Source organism: Neovison vison, chromosome 1 (assembly GCF_020171115.1).
Source record: "Neovison vison isolate M4711 chromosome 1, ASM_NN_V1, whole genome shotgun sequence".
In the NCBI taxonomy this organism is placed as follows: Eukaryota; Metazoa; Chordata; class Mammalia; order Carnivora; family Mustelidae; genus Neogale; species Neogale vison.
Window position 1 is genome coordinate 139,815,638 of NC_058091.1, and position 17,894 is coordinate 139,833,531.

General features: G+C 41.8%; 1 protein-coding gene across 1 annotated transcript in view; it reads left to right on the top strand.

Annotated features, from left to right (window-relative positions):
- Nucleotides 1-17,894, top strand: part of CAP2 (cyclase associated actin cytoskeleton regulatory protein 2) — a 138,904-nt gene that overhangs the window by 57,819 nt on the left and 63,191 nt on the right. Inside the window, exon 4 of the mRNA XM_044259402.1 lies at nt 277-354. Within this exon, the coding sequence (XP_044115337.1) occupies nt 277-354 (78 nt within the window). The remainder of the gene's footprint in view (nt 1-276; nt 355-17,894) is intronic.

A 17,894-nucleotide genomic window follows, 5' to 3' on the forward strand; every position in this document is an offset into this window, starting at 1 on the left:
GATCAGCACTTCACCTCTTTTTAATGCCGCGTAACATCCCATTGTATGGATATATCACATTTTGTTTATCCATTCATCCCTGGATGAACATTCTGGTTGTCTCTCCATCTCAACTATCGTGAATAATGCTGCTGCCAATATCCAGTAGCAAGGCTTTGTGTGGACGTATGTTTTCAGTTTGGGGTGTGTACCTAGGGATAGATTTGCTGGATCTTATGGTCATTCTTTGTTCTGAAGCTCAAACATCTAAACCTCCGTCGTCTTCTTTGTTCCCAGGCGGAGATGGTACACAGCGCTTTCCAGGCCCAACGGGCGTTCCTTCTGATGGCCTCGCAGTTCCAACAACCCCAAGAGGTAAGAGTGTATTTGGAGAGGCAGGGCTGCCTGGAGAACGAGCAGTAGTGTAAGAGAGGCAGGAGGCAGCAGAACCACTCACTTTGAGAGTCACGCCCGAGATGAGTTCTATAGCACGTAGATATGTTTCTAATCGAGGTCATGGTGTGGAACGTTCCTTCTGCTTCGTCATCTTATTGTGGTCAAATTCCTACTGTAACATCACCTTTTTAAAAGGTCAATTCATTTATGTCATCTGCAGCCTATTATTATTCTTTTATTGAAATATAGTTGACGTATATGATGTTATATTGGTTTCACGTATAGGACCCAATGAATTGACAATTCTGTGCATAACGCAGTGATCACCACGATTAAGTGCAGTTTCCCTCTGGCACCGTGATAAAGAAGATGTGCTGAGATAGATAACTGGATGGATGGATGGGTGGATGGACAGACGGACAGAGAGACACCATGGAGTACTAGCCATAAAAGAGAATGTATCCTGTTCTTTTTACTAGTCTCACAACCATTTTATAACCACGGAAGTATTTACTACTTTTTAGTTCACATTTTGTGCTATTTTGACATCAAAACTTATTCACATCTCTCATCATCTGTAAACTGCATGTACGGATTTGGTTAGCTACTATTTCGTAGAGTGGGTAGGCTAAGCCAGTGCTTCTGAAATGTATTGTGTATGTGGGTCATCCAGAGAGAGTCCGTGCAGTTTCTAACAACTTTTACTACTTTACTACTACCTACTGTCACATCGCCACATAAGGCCCAGAGTAAACCTGTATATAAACATAGTGGTGGGTATTAAGAGCAAAGTGGTGGTTGGCAGGGGTCCTTCCCATTCCCCAGGCCATTATAAACTTCCCACTTTCTAAACCAGTGCCCCCCACTCCCCACATGGCCCAAACTACAGACATCACATTGTGTAAATAATCCCATCATGCTCTCTACCAAGGCTTCATAACAATATTTTGACCTTGCCTATTGGGTTGTAAATGAAATTATCCATTAAAAAGTAGATCTATGACCAGCATACATTGCTAAAAAAGAAAAAAGAATTCTTTTTTTTTTTTAAGAATTCTTGTTTTGACTAAATATTCTGATTCTGAAGTTTGGTGACAAACTATCTAAAAGATAATTGGAGGGGTGCCTGGGTGACTCAGTGGGTTAAAGCCTCTGCCTTCGGTTTAGGTCGTGATCCCAGGATTCTGGGATCGAGCCCCACATCGGGCTCTCTGCACCGCGGAGAGCCTGCTTCCTCCTCTCTCTCTGCCTGCCTCTCTGCCTGCTTGTGATCTCTGTCAAATAAATAAATAAAATCTTAAAAAAAAAAGTCACTCATTAAATATTGGGTGAATGAGGACAAGTGAGCACACAAATGAATGCAGTGGAATCGTGGCTTCCCCAGATGAGCTGTAGTTGGGGACACGTGTGACTATGCAGATTCCTGGGTGTAGCCACTGTAGTTCCCCCTTCTTACCCTATTGCTTTCTTGATAAAAGGGGGTCACACCCAGGAAGTGTTTTCTATAGTACTCACCACAGTGCTCCAGCAGGCCCAGGGTAGCACAATGCAAAGCCATTTTTGTTGTCTGTCCCCTACATCTCTTTTTTTTTTAAATAATTTTTTTATTTTATTTTTTATAAGCATATAATATATTATTAGCCCTTAGGCTAATTAGGGGTACAGGTCTGTGAATCACCAGGTTTACACACTTCACAGCACTCACCATAGCACATACCCTCCCCAATGTCCATAACCCCACCCCCCTCTCCCTACCCCCCTCCCCCTGGCAACCCTCAGTTTGTTTTGTGAGATTAAGAATCTATTATGATTTGTCTCCTTCCCAATCCCTTCTTGTTTCATTTATTCTTTTCCTACCCTCCAAGCCCCACACATTGCATCTCCACTTCCTCATATCAGGGAGATCATATGATAGTTGTCTTTCTCCGATTGACTTATTTCGCTAAGCATAATATCCTCTAGTTCCATCCATGTTGTCGCAAGTGGCAAGAGTTCATTTCTTTTGATGGCTGCATAGTACTCCATATATATATATACCACATCTTCTTTATCCATTCATCTGTCCATGTTGATGGACATCTAGGTTCTTTCCATAGTTTGGCTATTGTTATCCCCTGCATCTTTATCCACAGCCTGTCCTAGCACATCCACTAGACAAAAAAGCAGATTGGAGAGGTCATCAGTGCAGTGGTGAATATCGTAGTCCACAGCCAGGCCTTGATATTCCCCATGTGCATTCTAGAAGATACAGCATAAAGGAAGTCACCGTGAACAGGTGGAATTTCTCATAGCAATGATGTGTTGTAACCATCCACATCTTCCTCTCTTCCTTCTTTTAGCAGAATAATAATCCTGTAATTTTAATTTGCTGGTTTGTGGCAGTAGCTCCAAAACGTTAGTGTGTATGAGAATCACATCTGGTGTTGTTAAAACACAGATTTCTGGGCCCCTTTCATAGTGTCTGATTCAGGAGCTCTTGGTCGAAACCCACGCATCCACAATTCTTTAAAAAGTTCCTGTGTGATGGCGAGGTAGCCTGTCCAGGGACCACACACCTGAGAAACCTGTGGAAGGTGGGTTGCAAATTTATTTTAGATGCTTCAGGCTTTCATTTCCAGTTGCCTCTTGGTCACTAATTCTCAATTTTAATCTTCCTTGGAATCACCTGAAGGTCTTGTTGAAGGGCAAAGTCTGGTTTAGTAGATCTGGGGTAGAACCTGAGAGTCCGCATTTCTAGCCAGCTCCTGGGTAATGGTAATACTGGTCGTTTGTTGCTAAACTGTGAATAGCAAGAATGTAGACATCACCACCTGACATCCTCACAAGCACAAAATCCTGTAGTAGTCAAATATCCAACCTTTGCTCTTTTCTCCTGACATTTCCGTATTAAAGCAGGCAGGGTTATGCGGCAGTAACAGACATCTTCAAAATCCTAGTGACTCACAACAGCAGTGGCTTATTTCTTACCCCACTACATGGCTGTTACAAGGTGGCTTACTTTCTACTGGCTGAATTACTAAGTAATGAATCCTGTATTTATTTCCTTAGAGTTGTAATAGCGATCCAGGAGAAAATGGTAGAGAATGAATCTTTAGTAGGAGTTTCAGGCATTGGGAAGGGAAAGTATGTTATTTCGTGTGTGTGTGTGTGTGTGTGTGTGTGTGTGTGTGTATAATTAACTACTTTATTATTTGAGGAAAGAATACTGTGGATTCCCTGTAGCATATCTCCAGGGGCATCATAGTTGATTAGTACTATTTTTTTATGTTTATATGTGTGTGTGTGTGTGTGTGTGTATATTTTATTGTGTTATGTTAGTCACCGTACAGTACATCATTAGGTTTTGATGTAGTGTTCTATGATTCATTGTTTTCATATAAAACCCAGGGCTCCCTGCAATCCGTGCCCTCCTTAATACCCACCACTGGGCTAACCCATCTCCCAACCCCTCTCCCCTCTAAAACCTCGGTGTGTTTCCTGAAATTCATAGTCTCTTATGGTTCTTCTCCCCCTCCTATTTCCGCCCCCCCTTCATTTTTCCCTTCCTTCTAATGTCCTCCGTACTATTACTTATGTTCCACAAATACGTGAAACCGTATGATAATTGACTTTCTCTGCTTGACTTATTGCAGTTAGCATAGTCTTCTCCAGTCCCATCCATGTTGATGCAAAAGTTGGGTATTCATCCTTTCTGATGGCTATGTAATATTCCATTGTATATATGGACCACATCTTCTTTATCCATTCATCTGTTGAAGGGCATCTCAGCTCTTTCCACAGTTTGGCTGTTGTGGCCATTGCTGCTATGAACACTGGGGTGCATATGGCCCTTCTTTTCACTCCATCTATATCTTTGGGGTAAATACCCAGTAGTACAATTGCAGGGTCATAGGGTAGCTCTATTTTTTAATTTCTTGAGGAACCTCCACACTGTTTTCCAAAGTGGTTGCACCAACTTGCATTCCCACCAATAGCTTAAGAGGGTTCCCCTTTCTCCACATCTTGCCAACACTTGTTGTTTCTTGCCTTGTCAATTTTTGCCATTTTAACTGGTGTAAGGTGGTATCTCAATGTGCTTTTGATTTGAATCTCCCTGATAGCTAATGATGATGAATATTTTTTCATGTGTCTATTAGCCAGTTGTATGTCTTCTTTTGAGAAGTGTCTGTTCATGTCTTCTGCCCATTTTTTTACTTGATTATTTGTTTTGTGTGTGTTGAGTTTGAGAAGTTCTTTATAGATCTTGTGGCTATCAGCCCTTTGTCTGTAGTATCATTTGCAAATATCTTCTCCCATTCTTTGTTTTGTTGACTGTTTCCTTTTCTGTGCAGAAACTTTTTATCTTGAAGAAGTCCCAAAAGTTCATTTTCACTTTTGTTTCCCTTGCCTTTGGAGATGCATCTTGAAAGAAGTTGCTGTGGCTAATGTTGAAGAGGCCTGTGTTCTCATCTAGGAGTTTGATAGATTCCTGTCTTCTGCTGAGGTCTTTCATCCATTCTGATTTTATCTTTGTGTATGGTGTCAGAGAATGGTTGACTTCCATTCTTCTGTATGTAGCTGTCCAAGGGAAAATATGTGATTTCTAACTCACAAGCATGAAAAACAAAGTTCAGGGACACATTAATGACCAGGCCACCAGACCTAGTTGTGGGCCTATTCCCTTACTCACCATACAAAGCCATTTTCATAGACACCACATGCAAGAAGAACCACCCTGCACAATCATTTATAGGAGATGTTTGTCAAACTAAAACCTTAGAAGACATCAACTTGAATTGGGAGATGTGGGGGTTTTTTGGCATTGAAACATCTCACATTACCTGGGAAAGATGTGGAAACATGAGCTAAATTTAATCATCTCCACTCTGGGTGACCCCAAAACTCTGCCCTGAACTGAAGATATAATCTCCAGTAGACCAGTGCTTCTGAAGCCATGGATAGGTATCACCCCCAAGGAAGGTTATCACCACAGGCTTACCAGGAGGCTGCCCTCCCAGCTCACCCCCTGTAGGCCTGGTTAACTTGCAGGAGCATTTGGTAAGCAGTGGGGTAGTGAACTGTAGCTGCTGTGGGTAACTACAGCAGGCATTCTTGTTCCCTCCCAGATATACTTTCCTTATTTCCTCCAACATTTCTCATGCTACTAAGGCCAGACAATGAAATGGGGTGTTTATGTGTGTGTGTGTGTGTGTGTGTGCGTGCGTGTGCACGCATGTGCACTCAAATGGAATTAATATCCATCAGTACATGGGAAAAAATTAAATCTAAGTTTCCAAGGTCAGGAAACATGGCTTATAGTCATTGACTGCCACTATGGACTTTATTCTATGGAAAAGACCAGAAAGTCTGGGTTTTTTGTGCCTCTGGAAGTAGGAGAGAGAGAGAATTTCTTCTGATTGCTTTTCTTTTCTATCTCTATTTGGACTTGCACTTTGAAAGGAAATATGTATAGAGCAGGAATCTAGAACTGATGGTTTGTCCTTTCATTGTTTATACAGTCTGAAAATTAGTAGGAAAGGGAGATGAGAGATTCTTCTGGCCACTTCTCCATCTATGAGTGAATATGCATGGCCCCACCTGGTGTTCTGCTTAAAGCACTCATTTAATGGATTTTCTTTTTTTTTTTAAGATTGTATTTATTTATTTGAGAGAGAGAGACAGAGAGAGTGAGCATGAGCAGGGGGAGGGGCAGAGGGAGAGGCCCTTGAGGTCACAACACAAGCCAAAGGCAGGCACTTAACCAACTGAGCCAGGTAGGTACCTGTCACTTAACATATTTTTTAACACATGAAGAAGGAATCTAATTTATTAATAACTTGTTCATCTTAAATTAAGCAAGAAAGCTTCGTGTAGTAACCTTAGGACTTTAGATAATTACATGGTGCATGACAGATCCAGACTGCTAGTGAGTATAAATATATTTGACGCTTCCATAAAACGTATTAATTTGTGAGGGTCATCAGCAGTAGAAACTTTGGACGTGGATCTTCTCATTAGCAATCTAAATCCAAATGCAAAAAAAAAAAATCCAAATGCAAGACAAATTCATCAGCGTCTCCTCTTTCTTTCTACTCTCTCTTTCTGAGTGACCACCAGCAAACTAATCTGGTAGAGCCTACATTATGTTTCCGCTGAGCCATTCTAACCAAACCAGCATGTTAAGTTGCCCACCTGAGGGAAGAGAAAGTTAAACTCAGCCATGTTTCCTTCTCTTTAAAATGTGGGGAGCTTCTGGCTGGCTCCGTTGGTAGAACATGTGGACTCTTGATCTCAGGGTCATGAGTTCGAGCCCCACACTGGGTGTGGAGCCTACTTAAAAAAAGTAAGAAATAAAATGGGGATGACCATTGCTACTTCAGAGAGGAATTGTGAGAATTAAATGAGAAAAAGCATGGGAGTGTCAGGGGACTGAGTAGAAGAATTTGGTGTTAGTCAAGGGAGTCCAACCACTTTAGGAAATAGTCCCCAAATCTCAGAGACATACTATAGTGGACATTTTTTTCTTGCTCATGAGAGATCTGCTCTGGTGGTTTTGGCTGACAGTTTTCTACACGGCTATTCAGGGATCCAAGTTTCTTTTATCTTGTGGTCCCACATCCTATAGGTCCTCAGCCATTAAATTGGAAAGGAGAAGGCTGGACCATTCCTGGGAAGGTTTGATGGGCCAGGCCTGGAAGGAGCATAAGTCACCTCCACCATCATTGAGCTCCCTGACCATTCCCGCTCCAAGGGATGCTGGGGAAATGTCATCACCCTGTATGCCAGGAAGGAAGAATTCATAGGTTTGGGGGTTGTCTAGCCAATCAGCCAGCATGAGTAACTTAATTTGGCTAACATGAAGTCTAGCTCAGTGTCTTCCTAAACACTCATTTGGGCTTTTCCAAATTAATCCCCCAGTAACCATCCAAAGAAGGACAAGTAAACTTTCAGATGTTTTTATTGTATCTGGATATATATAGAGAGAGCTAAAGATGTAGATACATGTACATAAATATCTTAAAGGTTTTTTTATTAGACTGATTTCATCCTTTTTCCTTTGTAGTGTTTTACCCTAACTACAAGGTGTCAAATTATGGTCCGATATTCTAACAGGCCAAACAAAACACTTACGTGACTTTGATCTCAGAGCATGCCTTGGGTGAATTAGGTGGTACTGGTGGCAAGTCTGGAAATTGTAAAAGAAAAGCAAATGAGTGAACAATGCCAAGCTCACAAGTGTTCCCTAAGTCCATGCCCAGAAAATGTCACCGCGTTGCTCAATCGAAGTTGCTTGATTTTCTTGAGAGATTTGGCCATGATTAATGCTGCTAAGTTCTATTGTTAGGGGGCATATGACAGATAACATAATGCAATAAAGTAATTCTGGCCCTAATGTAAAATGAATGCCTGCTTTAAAATATTGCTATAAAGCTCCCCCCCACCCCAAGGACATTTAGAAATCAAGACATCAAGAAAATATTCTGCTGAGTAACCATTGTTAATATATGTGCCAAGCAAGTATTTCCAATGGACTTTTAATATGCAATTCTACATTTATCTTGAAAATAGAAAAAAAGCCAGAAGAGAAATAAAAGATATAAAAAGTTTCTATTCTTTGTATCAAACTCAGCTATGTTTTCATTGAGTAGTGGTGTCTCCCCTTGTGACCTGGGCAGAGGAACACTTTAGAATCTAATCAGCGGCTTACCCTATAGCCTTTTCCAAATTAACTCTATATTCACACTTTATAAATATGCATAAGTTTCTGCTCTTTCTGATGTTGCTAAATGGACTGGTCCTCTCTTCACTAAGAACTCAAAGGCAACCATAGGCAATATATGCTTTTAATCTCTGGAGAAGCGTGTAGACGTAAGTCCAACTAAAATCTTCCAACTAAAAACTTCATTGCTGCTGGCACCCTCCAGGTTGCTTTCTTGTAACCAGCAGCTTTCTGAGTTGCATTTTGTGTTGTAGCTGGAGAAGTGGGGGCAAAAAGAAGCCTTTGCTTTCCGTGTGAGCCTTTCCATGGCAAGAAAATTAACCCGGTAATTAGTACCACTGCCCCTCCCAGTCCAGCCAGCGTGTGTGAAGTCTGGACATGGATGCTCGTTCACAAGAAATAGAGCACCAGGGAAGGAAGGGGAGGAAGAGGTTTATGTGATATCATCAGGGTCTGCTTGAGCTGACAGCCTGAAGCTACGCAGTCAGTGCTGAATGCCCACAGGAAAGCTAATCATTAGTTATCAGGATGCAGAGAGGAGGATAATCAGAAAGGAGAGTAATTCTGTCATTCTTCTGCCCAGACTGTTTATTTTAGCAACATAAAGCTGTGAATGGGCCTGTGAGTTAGTAGCTTTAAAGGTATTTAGAAACCCAGGACTTTGGAGGCAGAAAGGATTTGCTAAGATCCTGTCCTGTTGGATGTCACTCATGGTGACTTTTTTTTTTTTTTAATCTGATAAGGCACATTAGCTCATCTCTCTTTTTGTAAGACATGAATTAGATAATGAATGGCTGCCCAAAGGAAGTGAGGTGGTTATCACACACAGGGGATTTGGGGGATTATCTGAGGGGTAAAGGTTAATAAAGAAGGATAACAGTCCTTTGTTTTATCAACTATTTCATATAAAGTTTGTGCCATTCCAGACTGCCTTGAAGGCAAATTCTCCATCAAGGCCAGAACTCTGTGTATGTCCAGGGAAATGTTTCATTCTCCTTCTGTCCAGTGTTGGGATCACTTTGCATCTTTAATGAAATAGTTACTATTTACCATTCTCCATTGTGAAGCTAAATATTTGGTTGCTGGGGCGCCTGGGTGGCTCAGTCCTTAAGTGTCTGCCTTTGGCTCAGGTCATGATCTCAGGGTCCTGGGCTCGAGCCCCGAATTGGGCTCCCTGCTCAGCGGGAGGCCTGCTTCTCCCTCCCCCACTCCTCCTGCTTGTGTTCCTTCTCTTGCTCTCTTTCTCTCTGTCAAATAAATAAATATTTGGTTGCTAGTCACCATAAATCTGCTGGGGAAAAAAAAAAAAAAAAAAACCTCGCAGGCTTTTCTTATAGTACTTGAATCAGAAATTAATTTAAAAGCAAGTGGTTGAGCCATTCGACAGACCTTTTAAAAAACCACAAGTGTCTTGGCCTGCAGATTTGCCATTGCTCACGGCTTTGGGAGTCTCGCGGGAGCCCCCTTTGCAAGACCCTGCTTCTGTCAGCTTGTGTGTGTGGACAGAGCGGACAGGGAGAAGGTAACTGCAGCTGGCATTCCAGTTTGGGTGCGCCGTCATAAATTACTCTGTAGAGGGCATGGGCCATTACTTTTTATGGTCATGTTCTATATTTGTATGTGCCGGGGGACGGATCACATGATAAAACCATCATTTGATATTAGTGTTTATGTGCACCGACAAGCGAGAGGGCTAGATTTAAGCTTCACTGTGCAGTACTTTTAATTTGTGCAGTTGGCTCTTAATTGAAAACGCAGGGGCTTCCCTAAGTACTAACACTACAGATAATCCAGAATAAAGTTGACGTAGTCGTCCCTGGAAGACAGGTTACCACCCATCCTTTCTGAAATGCCCAGTGCCTTCCAGAGGTTGTAAAACTTAAATTTTGAACATGAGCAAGTCAGCCCTGCTAGAAAAATAAGCTAAAAATTCACCGATTTGCATCCTCTAGCCCCTCTCCTAACTTGAGCAAGAGAGCATCTTATGAATGGCAGTTTATTTTGAAGGAGATGCAATTCCCAGACATGGAAAGAGAAGAACACACACAGGCTTTTTTCCTTTTCTTTCCCACATTGTTTCCCCCGCTGTAGCTTCATACCTGGGTTTGCAGTGGCAAACACCTAGAGAATGTACTTCTTCCAGGGCACCTGGGGGGCTCTTTTGGGTAAGTGTCTGCTTTTGGCTCAGGTCATGATCCCAGGGTCCTGGGATCGAGCCCCGCATCGGGCTCCCTGCTCCACGGGGAGCCTGCTTCCCTCTGTCCCCTCCCCTTACTCATGCTATCTCTCAAATAAATAAAATCTTAAAAAAAAAAAAAAAAAGAATGTACTTCTTCTTTAATGATTATTTCTTTTTACAAATTAAACACGAAGAAGATGTTCTTTTCTTTTTTTAAAGATTTTATTTATTTATTTGACAGAGAGAGATTACAAGTAGGCAGAGAGGCAGGCAGAGAGACATAGGAGGAAGCAGGCTCCCCGCTGAGCAGAGAGCCCGATGCGGGACTCGATCCCAGGACCCTGAGATCATGACCTGAGCCGAAGGCAGCGGCTTAACCCACTGAGCCACCCAGGCGCCCGTTTTTGTTTTTGTTTTTGTTTTTGTTTTTGAAGAAGATGTTCTTGTCAGGTTTTGGCGGCTTGGCTGCTGCGGGAACTCGTGTGTTCGTATCCTGAATCACTTATTCCATCAGGTGGCCTGTGAGTAGTTGCTTCGGATCTTCATTATGGCCCATTCACCTAATGTACTCAGGCCCTTTTTAATTTTTATTTCTTTGGGCCCTTTTTTTTTTTTTTTTTTTTTTTTAGCCCAGCATTAACTGAATACCTGCTATCTAGCCATCATAGCATTTGGCACTTCTGTACCTACCATCAGCTCATTTCTATATGAAAATGTATTTTGGAAAATCATGTTGTGAGTGCTGCTGTTTGTCCTGATTCACGGATTCCGGTCATTCACGCAGGTCTCAGCTGTTACCACACTCCTGCCCCCACTACGACCACCATTCCAGGTTCCTTGCCCACTCTCCCCTATGAAGATACTTACTAACTATGTCTTCTTTTTTTTTAAGATTTTATTTATTTATTTGTCAGGGAGAGAGAGAGAGAGCGCAAGCGGGCAGAGTAGCAGGCAGAGGCAGAGAGAGAAAGAGGCTTCCCTCTGAGCAGGGAGCCCGATGCAGGACTCGATCCCAGGACCCTGGGATCATGAGAGCCTAAGGCAGTGGCTTAACCGACTGAGCCACGCAGGCATCCCTAACTATCCCTTCTGATGGTCTCTTCATAGCTTTCAACTTCCTGAGCGCCTGTAGACTAGTTTCTATCAAAGCACAGGGAACTTAATACTTTTATTTTTTCAGAAACATTCCCCTGTTATTTTTTATGCATATCTTCCATCCCCTCAACAAGATTCTAAGAGCTTCAGAAATCTTTAGAGTTGATGTCTCTTTGCTTTTAGGACGAAGTGTGGTCCTAACTATATATATTTTTTAAAGATTTTATTTACTTACTTGAGAGAGAGAGAGAGCACAAGCAGGGGGAGCAGCAGGCAGAGAGAAAGGGAGAAGCAGGTTCCCCACTGAGCAGAGATCCCAACATGGGACTAGATCCCAGGACCCTGGGATTGTGACCTGAGCTGAAAGCAGATGCTTAACCCACTGAGCCACCCAGGCACCCAGTCCTAACCGTATTTTATTTGAGGTCTCATTTGCTCAGAAGGGAGGCCCAAAAAGAGCTCAATATGTGGAGTTCTGTTGGGTGGGGATTGAGATACCACTGAAGGGTATAACTGGGAAAACATAAGTCATGGGTCAGCCATGTAGAATTAGCCTTGAAAAAAGTATTCCTAACGGGAATTTTGGGGAAGGTAAGTTAGAGGAAGAGCAGGTGATACAGTGTTGGTAAGGCATTTTATTTCAAAAATAACCACTTCCTTTATCTACCCTTTCACAAAATGAGTGCCTTTGAGGCCTACCACAGAGTGGTTCGTTCTTGGGTTGTGTGGAGCATTTAATGACAAGAAATGATCACAACTAGATTTGGGTGACAGATGTAGCTCAGGCATTCAATGATTCTAGAATATAGGTTCTGGGAAGAATGAGCTGATTAAATTCACAGAGGCTGTGGAGATCCAGCTGGCCTGATATTTAAATGCTGGTGAAAAATGTTCCAATTAGGTGGCTTCTTCTCAGTTCAGAGTTTCCATGTAATTGTGAAAAATGGTCCTTTCTTGAGGCTGTGAAGTTGTCCTAAGTGTCCACGGTCAGCCCTCTGAAGCCGGTCACAATGCATTTGGAACCAAAGGCTGCAGTGCAGAATTTCCAGCTTTATCCCATCTCTGCACCAAAGGATCCTCTCTACAGAATAATGGGCTAAACATCCCACAAATTGGATTTAAGTGATTCGGACAACAGGAGTCCCATCATTTTCTTTGGCTGAACAGCCTGTGGTAGACTGTGTGCAGGATTCCTCTTGGAAGGTCATAAATTGGATTCTCTTTTCCCATAGGAACAGGGATATCATTTGCAACTTCATATTTTACAAACTTGACAGCAAATAAACCACAGACAGGACAAACTGTACCTCATAAAAGCCCAGATACAACTAAAACATTAGAATTATTTAAAATGGGAAAATGTGGCTCCAAGTCCTGTCGAGTGGTCATAAATATACTGTTCACTTTAATTACAAGTCCCAAATGAATTCTTACTGCATAGACAGCTCATAAAAAAGTCCATATCATAACTTACCTATCTGAAATTGACGGTAGCTATAGTAGAGATTCATCAGTAATGATCTTGCTTGACTTTATAGAATTTGGAGGGTCTTGCTTTTTTGGTAGAAATATGCTGGATAATCCACATCTTTAAAGGACATTGTGTGGGAAAATGAAAGGTCTTGACTTTTCTTTTCCTTTGTTGGCAGCATTTCTCTGGCCCAAAGACATGCAGAAACCTTCTGTAATTCTCTAGGACGATCCTTGAGATTGAAGTTTCCTTTTCAAAAATAGCAAACAAAGAATCACAGCCTTCAGAGAGCTTACCAAGAAATCCACTTGGGACCATTCTTTTGGCCCTGGTTTTCTCAGTCAACTTTTCTTTGTTCTTCCATCTCCCCAGATTTAAGCAGGGGTAGGCACCTGGGTGGCTCAGTCGGTTAAGCATCTGCCTTCAGCTCATGTTATGATCCCATGTGAGTCCCCCATCGGGCTCCCTGCTCTGTGGGGAGTCTGCTTCTCCCTCTGCTCATGCGCTCCAAATAAATAAATAAAATCTTTGAAAACTTTCTATAAAAGAGAAAACGATGTAAGGTGGGAAAGGAGTCCACGAAGAGCAATGGGAGGGACGTGAAGAAAGAGGACAGAGAAAGACGACAACATCCCTGTGGTTGATCAGTTAAAAGCTGGGGACGGAGCTGGGAGCCGAGCATGTGACTGTACACCTTAGAACTTTCTAGCCCTCTGAACCACTTGGCTCTCATTTTCTTCTTTGTACCTTTGTCCACCATCCGTAGCCTCCAACATGGGGGGAAGGAAATCGTTGGTGTTACTCAATAAGAAGGCAGGGGTGGAGCTGTAAGATATGGGGCCACCTGTGCTGTTCCAGGGTGTCATCGAAACACCTGTGCTGTTCCAGGGTGTCATCGAAACACTTTAACTTCCTTTGATTTGTTTTTAATGTCTTTATTTTGAGTCGGGTTACCCCCCCCCCCACTTAGTGGTTTTCCCTGTATTCATGGAGTCTTCATGTTCTCATGTTGTCCCTGGTGCGGAATCTGTTTGATTGTTGATGTAGGTCGTGAGTAATCGCTTGGTCCCAGGGAAGATCTAAGATAGTAGCATGTGATTATCGGGCGGTTCTGAGCAATGACTACCCCCCCGCTGCCCGTGCCCAGTGCCGATAGTCGGTGTTCTGTAGGACAGAGTGAGTAAACCACGTAAAACCACCCGGGCCCTGGATATTCAGAGCCTTAAAACCTTCCTCTCTGAGAGCCTTCTCTTATCTTTGTGTTTGTGGAAAAAATACATAGAAAGTCAACCCTAGTCACTTTTTACAGATTTTTCTTTCCATATTTATGGAATGTATGTTTTCTAGCAAAAAGGAGATTCACTCTCAACAAGACCATCGTGAAAGGCCTTAGCATGATTATCCCTGCCTGTGGATTGGTAATGAACAAATACACTTATTCCCATGTAGATAAGGAATAAAACACAGAATGATTACTTGTCTGGTATCCTTCAGTAAGAGACAAAAAGTAAAAAGCCAAGGTTTTCCAGTTCTGAGCATGAATGTATCATCCCAGTCTCTCTTTGGTTTGTTTTTTTGTTTTGTTGTTTTGTTTTGTTTTCTTTAAATGCTAATTAAATTTTATTCTTCCCACCTGAACATCAAGATAACTGGCTTATATGGTTTTCCCAGTAGATATCACTACAAATTTCACCAGTGAGCTATTCATTTGCTCTGAGATGCTTTATGTGGTTTTAATCTTGTTTGGATTGTCTAAGTGGAACATTTATTTTACTATCGATGGGACCTGGAGATTGATTTCTTCCACTTAAAAAGAGTACTTTTGCTGACTTTTTCCAGAACCTGTCAATTTTCGAACACCATGTTATAAGGACTTAACAGCACTTCACATTCTCCTCAGTTCTGTGTCAAAGTACTTTTTTTGCTCTTTGTATATAACATAACTAAAAATTGACATTTTCTCTTATCACCCTAATCTATGTATTTGTCATTGTAGTAGACATTCTGTATTAAGTAATTATATATGACATGATTTGATTAGGCATTCTATTTTTGAGTTACTTTTGGTTAATCATAACCAAAAGATCTGTTATGATCTGTATCTTCCTTTTTTGATTTGAGAAAGAAATCTGAGCCCATGTATATAAAACATAATTTACATTTTTAAAGAAGATTGACTAGAGAAGACCATCAAACAGATCATCCTTTAAAAAGAGCAAACACCACCCAATGCCCTTAGCCAAGCATGGGGAAAAATCCTGAAGAATTGGGACCAAAAAAAAAAAGTTTAAGGAATCAGGTTCTAGAAGAAATGTAGGGACAGAAAAAAAAATTAAAAATTAAAATAGAAGAAATGTAAGCGCACAGGGGTTGGACTGTGGCTTGCTTCTTCTTATTGCTAAGAAAAAAAATTTCTAGTTGTACGGTATTACTTAAGAAAGATTCAGTAGGCTTAATGTGTTTATTAAAAGTGACTTTGTCTCCTTTATTTAACAAGTGGTGGGGAGACGTCTGTTTTTAGTGAAAAAATATTTTTAATTCTGTCACTTAGGTTGTTTCCTAGGTCTGTTAGTTTTTCCTTAACTTTTGTAAATTTTGATTTCTCTATCCTTTGTCCAGGCATGTCCTGAATATAGTTTGTTTATGCCATTACTCATTCATTTATTTCTCTTTGCTCCCCCCCCATCGACTTCTCTTACATACTTTTTTTTATGTTCCTTAAGGATATAAACATTAACTATTTTAGGTAGGTTGTGTCTATGGCAACCTCTCATTTTTGTTCATTTTTGTTCTCATTTTTGTTCAGAATCCTCTTTTTAATCTGGTAACATCGTAAGTACCCCATTTGTGTGACCACCTCCTAATTTCTCTGGAAGCTTATCTAATCAGTCATTCCCTTCTTCTCCCTACTGGCTCCTTCTGTTTGGTCTACAAATCAAATCAGGATTCTTTCTCCTTTAAAACAAGCAAACAAAAAAACCTGCCAAAATCCTTGACCACCTAAACCATCTCTTTCCTTCCCTTCGTCGCCAAACTTCTTAGGAACTCTGTGCTCCCTGATTTCGTGTCCTCACTTCCCTGTCACTCTTCAGTCTCCTGTCATCTGTCTTCCCTCCTTATCATTTTACCAAAAAAAGACTCTCAGTGCCCTGGTATCTTCCTGATTGTCTTCAGTCCATTCAACTTCCTGAAGGAAATTTTACCACTGGCCATCACCCTCCTCAAAGTACTTTCTTCCCTCGCAGATGAAACTCCATTCTTTGTAAGTTGTCTACTTTGTTTAAGTTCTTTTCTGACTTCTCTTTCTAACTCTACCTCTGAATTGCGTGTATTCCCACAAGATTTCATTCTTCATCATCAGAAGAGGATTTTCTAGAACCTACTCTTGCCCTGATCAGTATTGTCAGTTTCCATGGTGGTACCCATCACCCCTGTGGTAATGGTATCAGACTTGGCACCTCCAGACTCAGGCCCTTAATCCTTAATCCTTAGCTCCAGGCCTGGATGCTGCATGTGGACCTCAGTGCGCCCAGTCCAGAACCACACATACACACTTTAACCAAACTGTGCCCCTCTGCAGTTCTTTCTCTCAAATGATAGAACCATGAACCATCTGTCGCTTGAACTCGAAATTCCTAGCTCTTTGGACTCTTCTCCTTTTCCTTCAGCCCCCACATCTACCCAATGACAATACCCTGACCACAAGAGTCTACAGGATCTGAAACCTTTGCTCCTTTCCCATTACCCCAGTGCAGAGAGGAAGAAAGGATGGGAGGGTGGGGAGGGGGGAGGTGGTGCAGGTGCAGAGAAGAGGATTTAAAAATTTTAATATAAATGTATTCCAGGGTGCCTGGGTGGCTCAGTGGGTTAAGCCGCTGCCTTCGGCTCAGGTCATGATCTCAGGGTCCTGGGATCGAGTCCCGCATCGGGCTCTCTGCTCAGCGGGGAGCCTGCTTCCTTCTCTCTCTCTCTCTGCCTGCCTCTCTGCCTACTTGTGATCTCTCTCTGTCAAATAAATAAATAAAATCTTTAAAAAAAAAATAAAAATAAAAATAAATGTATTCCAAGCTTGCTCTTTAAACAGTTGTGAATAAAGGACAGAGGAGAGAAATGCCGTTGCTCACTGACACACACTATAGGAATGGACTGGCCTAGCTAGTCTCCCTGTCTGTGCCCCACTCTGTCATTGTAGGTACTGTGACAAAGCCAACACGCAGGAAAGAAATAGTCAATCCCATAGATTGCAGTCAACCCCATAGGACTCATTCGGGGCCCCTTGCAACTGACTGTTTCAGCATCTGAGTCCCCTCCCCTCCCCAAGCCCTTTTCCTGAACAAATGTAATACCCCCATCACACTGGGAAACCAAAATTCTCCAGAACAGTGTACTTTTATGTCTGTGTTAAAGCAATGAGAAGCCCAAAAGTCCATCTTTCTCTTCCTGATTCATTTATGTTTCCATCATTTGACTAGCTCTGCTTAGAGACACCAAGAGTGTCTTTCTCCAGGAGCTCAAGGTCTCGTGAAAGCCAAAGATCCGTCTGATGTGATGCGCTGTAATCAATGCTGAGCTGATGGGGCCCCTCAGTAGCAGACTTGAGCACTGCCTAAGGGTGGGGTCATGGAGAAGGGGCCTTTGGACCCAGTCTTGCAAGATAGGCAGGATTTGAGTGTGTGAAACTGCATCTAACGAATGGAAAAGCCCAGAGTATCTCTGCTCTTGTGGTTAAGTGGGTTAAATCTCAGACCATCCCCCCCGCACCCCATTGATCAAAATGACTTGGTGCTAAATATATTTCTTTTCAGCAACAGATTGCTCAATTTTATTTTTTTTTATCTCGTCAACTACTTTTTTGTTTTTATAAGCAAGTTCAGGCTGTTCATATTTATCTTTGAGACAGGATGTATCCTTAAGCCCAAGTCACTTTGTCTTTTGTTGTGGTCATTTACTGCTTTCTCTTTTCATTGCTTCGTTTTCTGTCATGGATTTTACATTCTTTGTTTCTTTTTGAGCTCGGCCAAAGGCTAACCTTAAGTGGTCTGTTTGTGAACATCTTAACATTAATGAATTTCAGA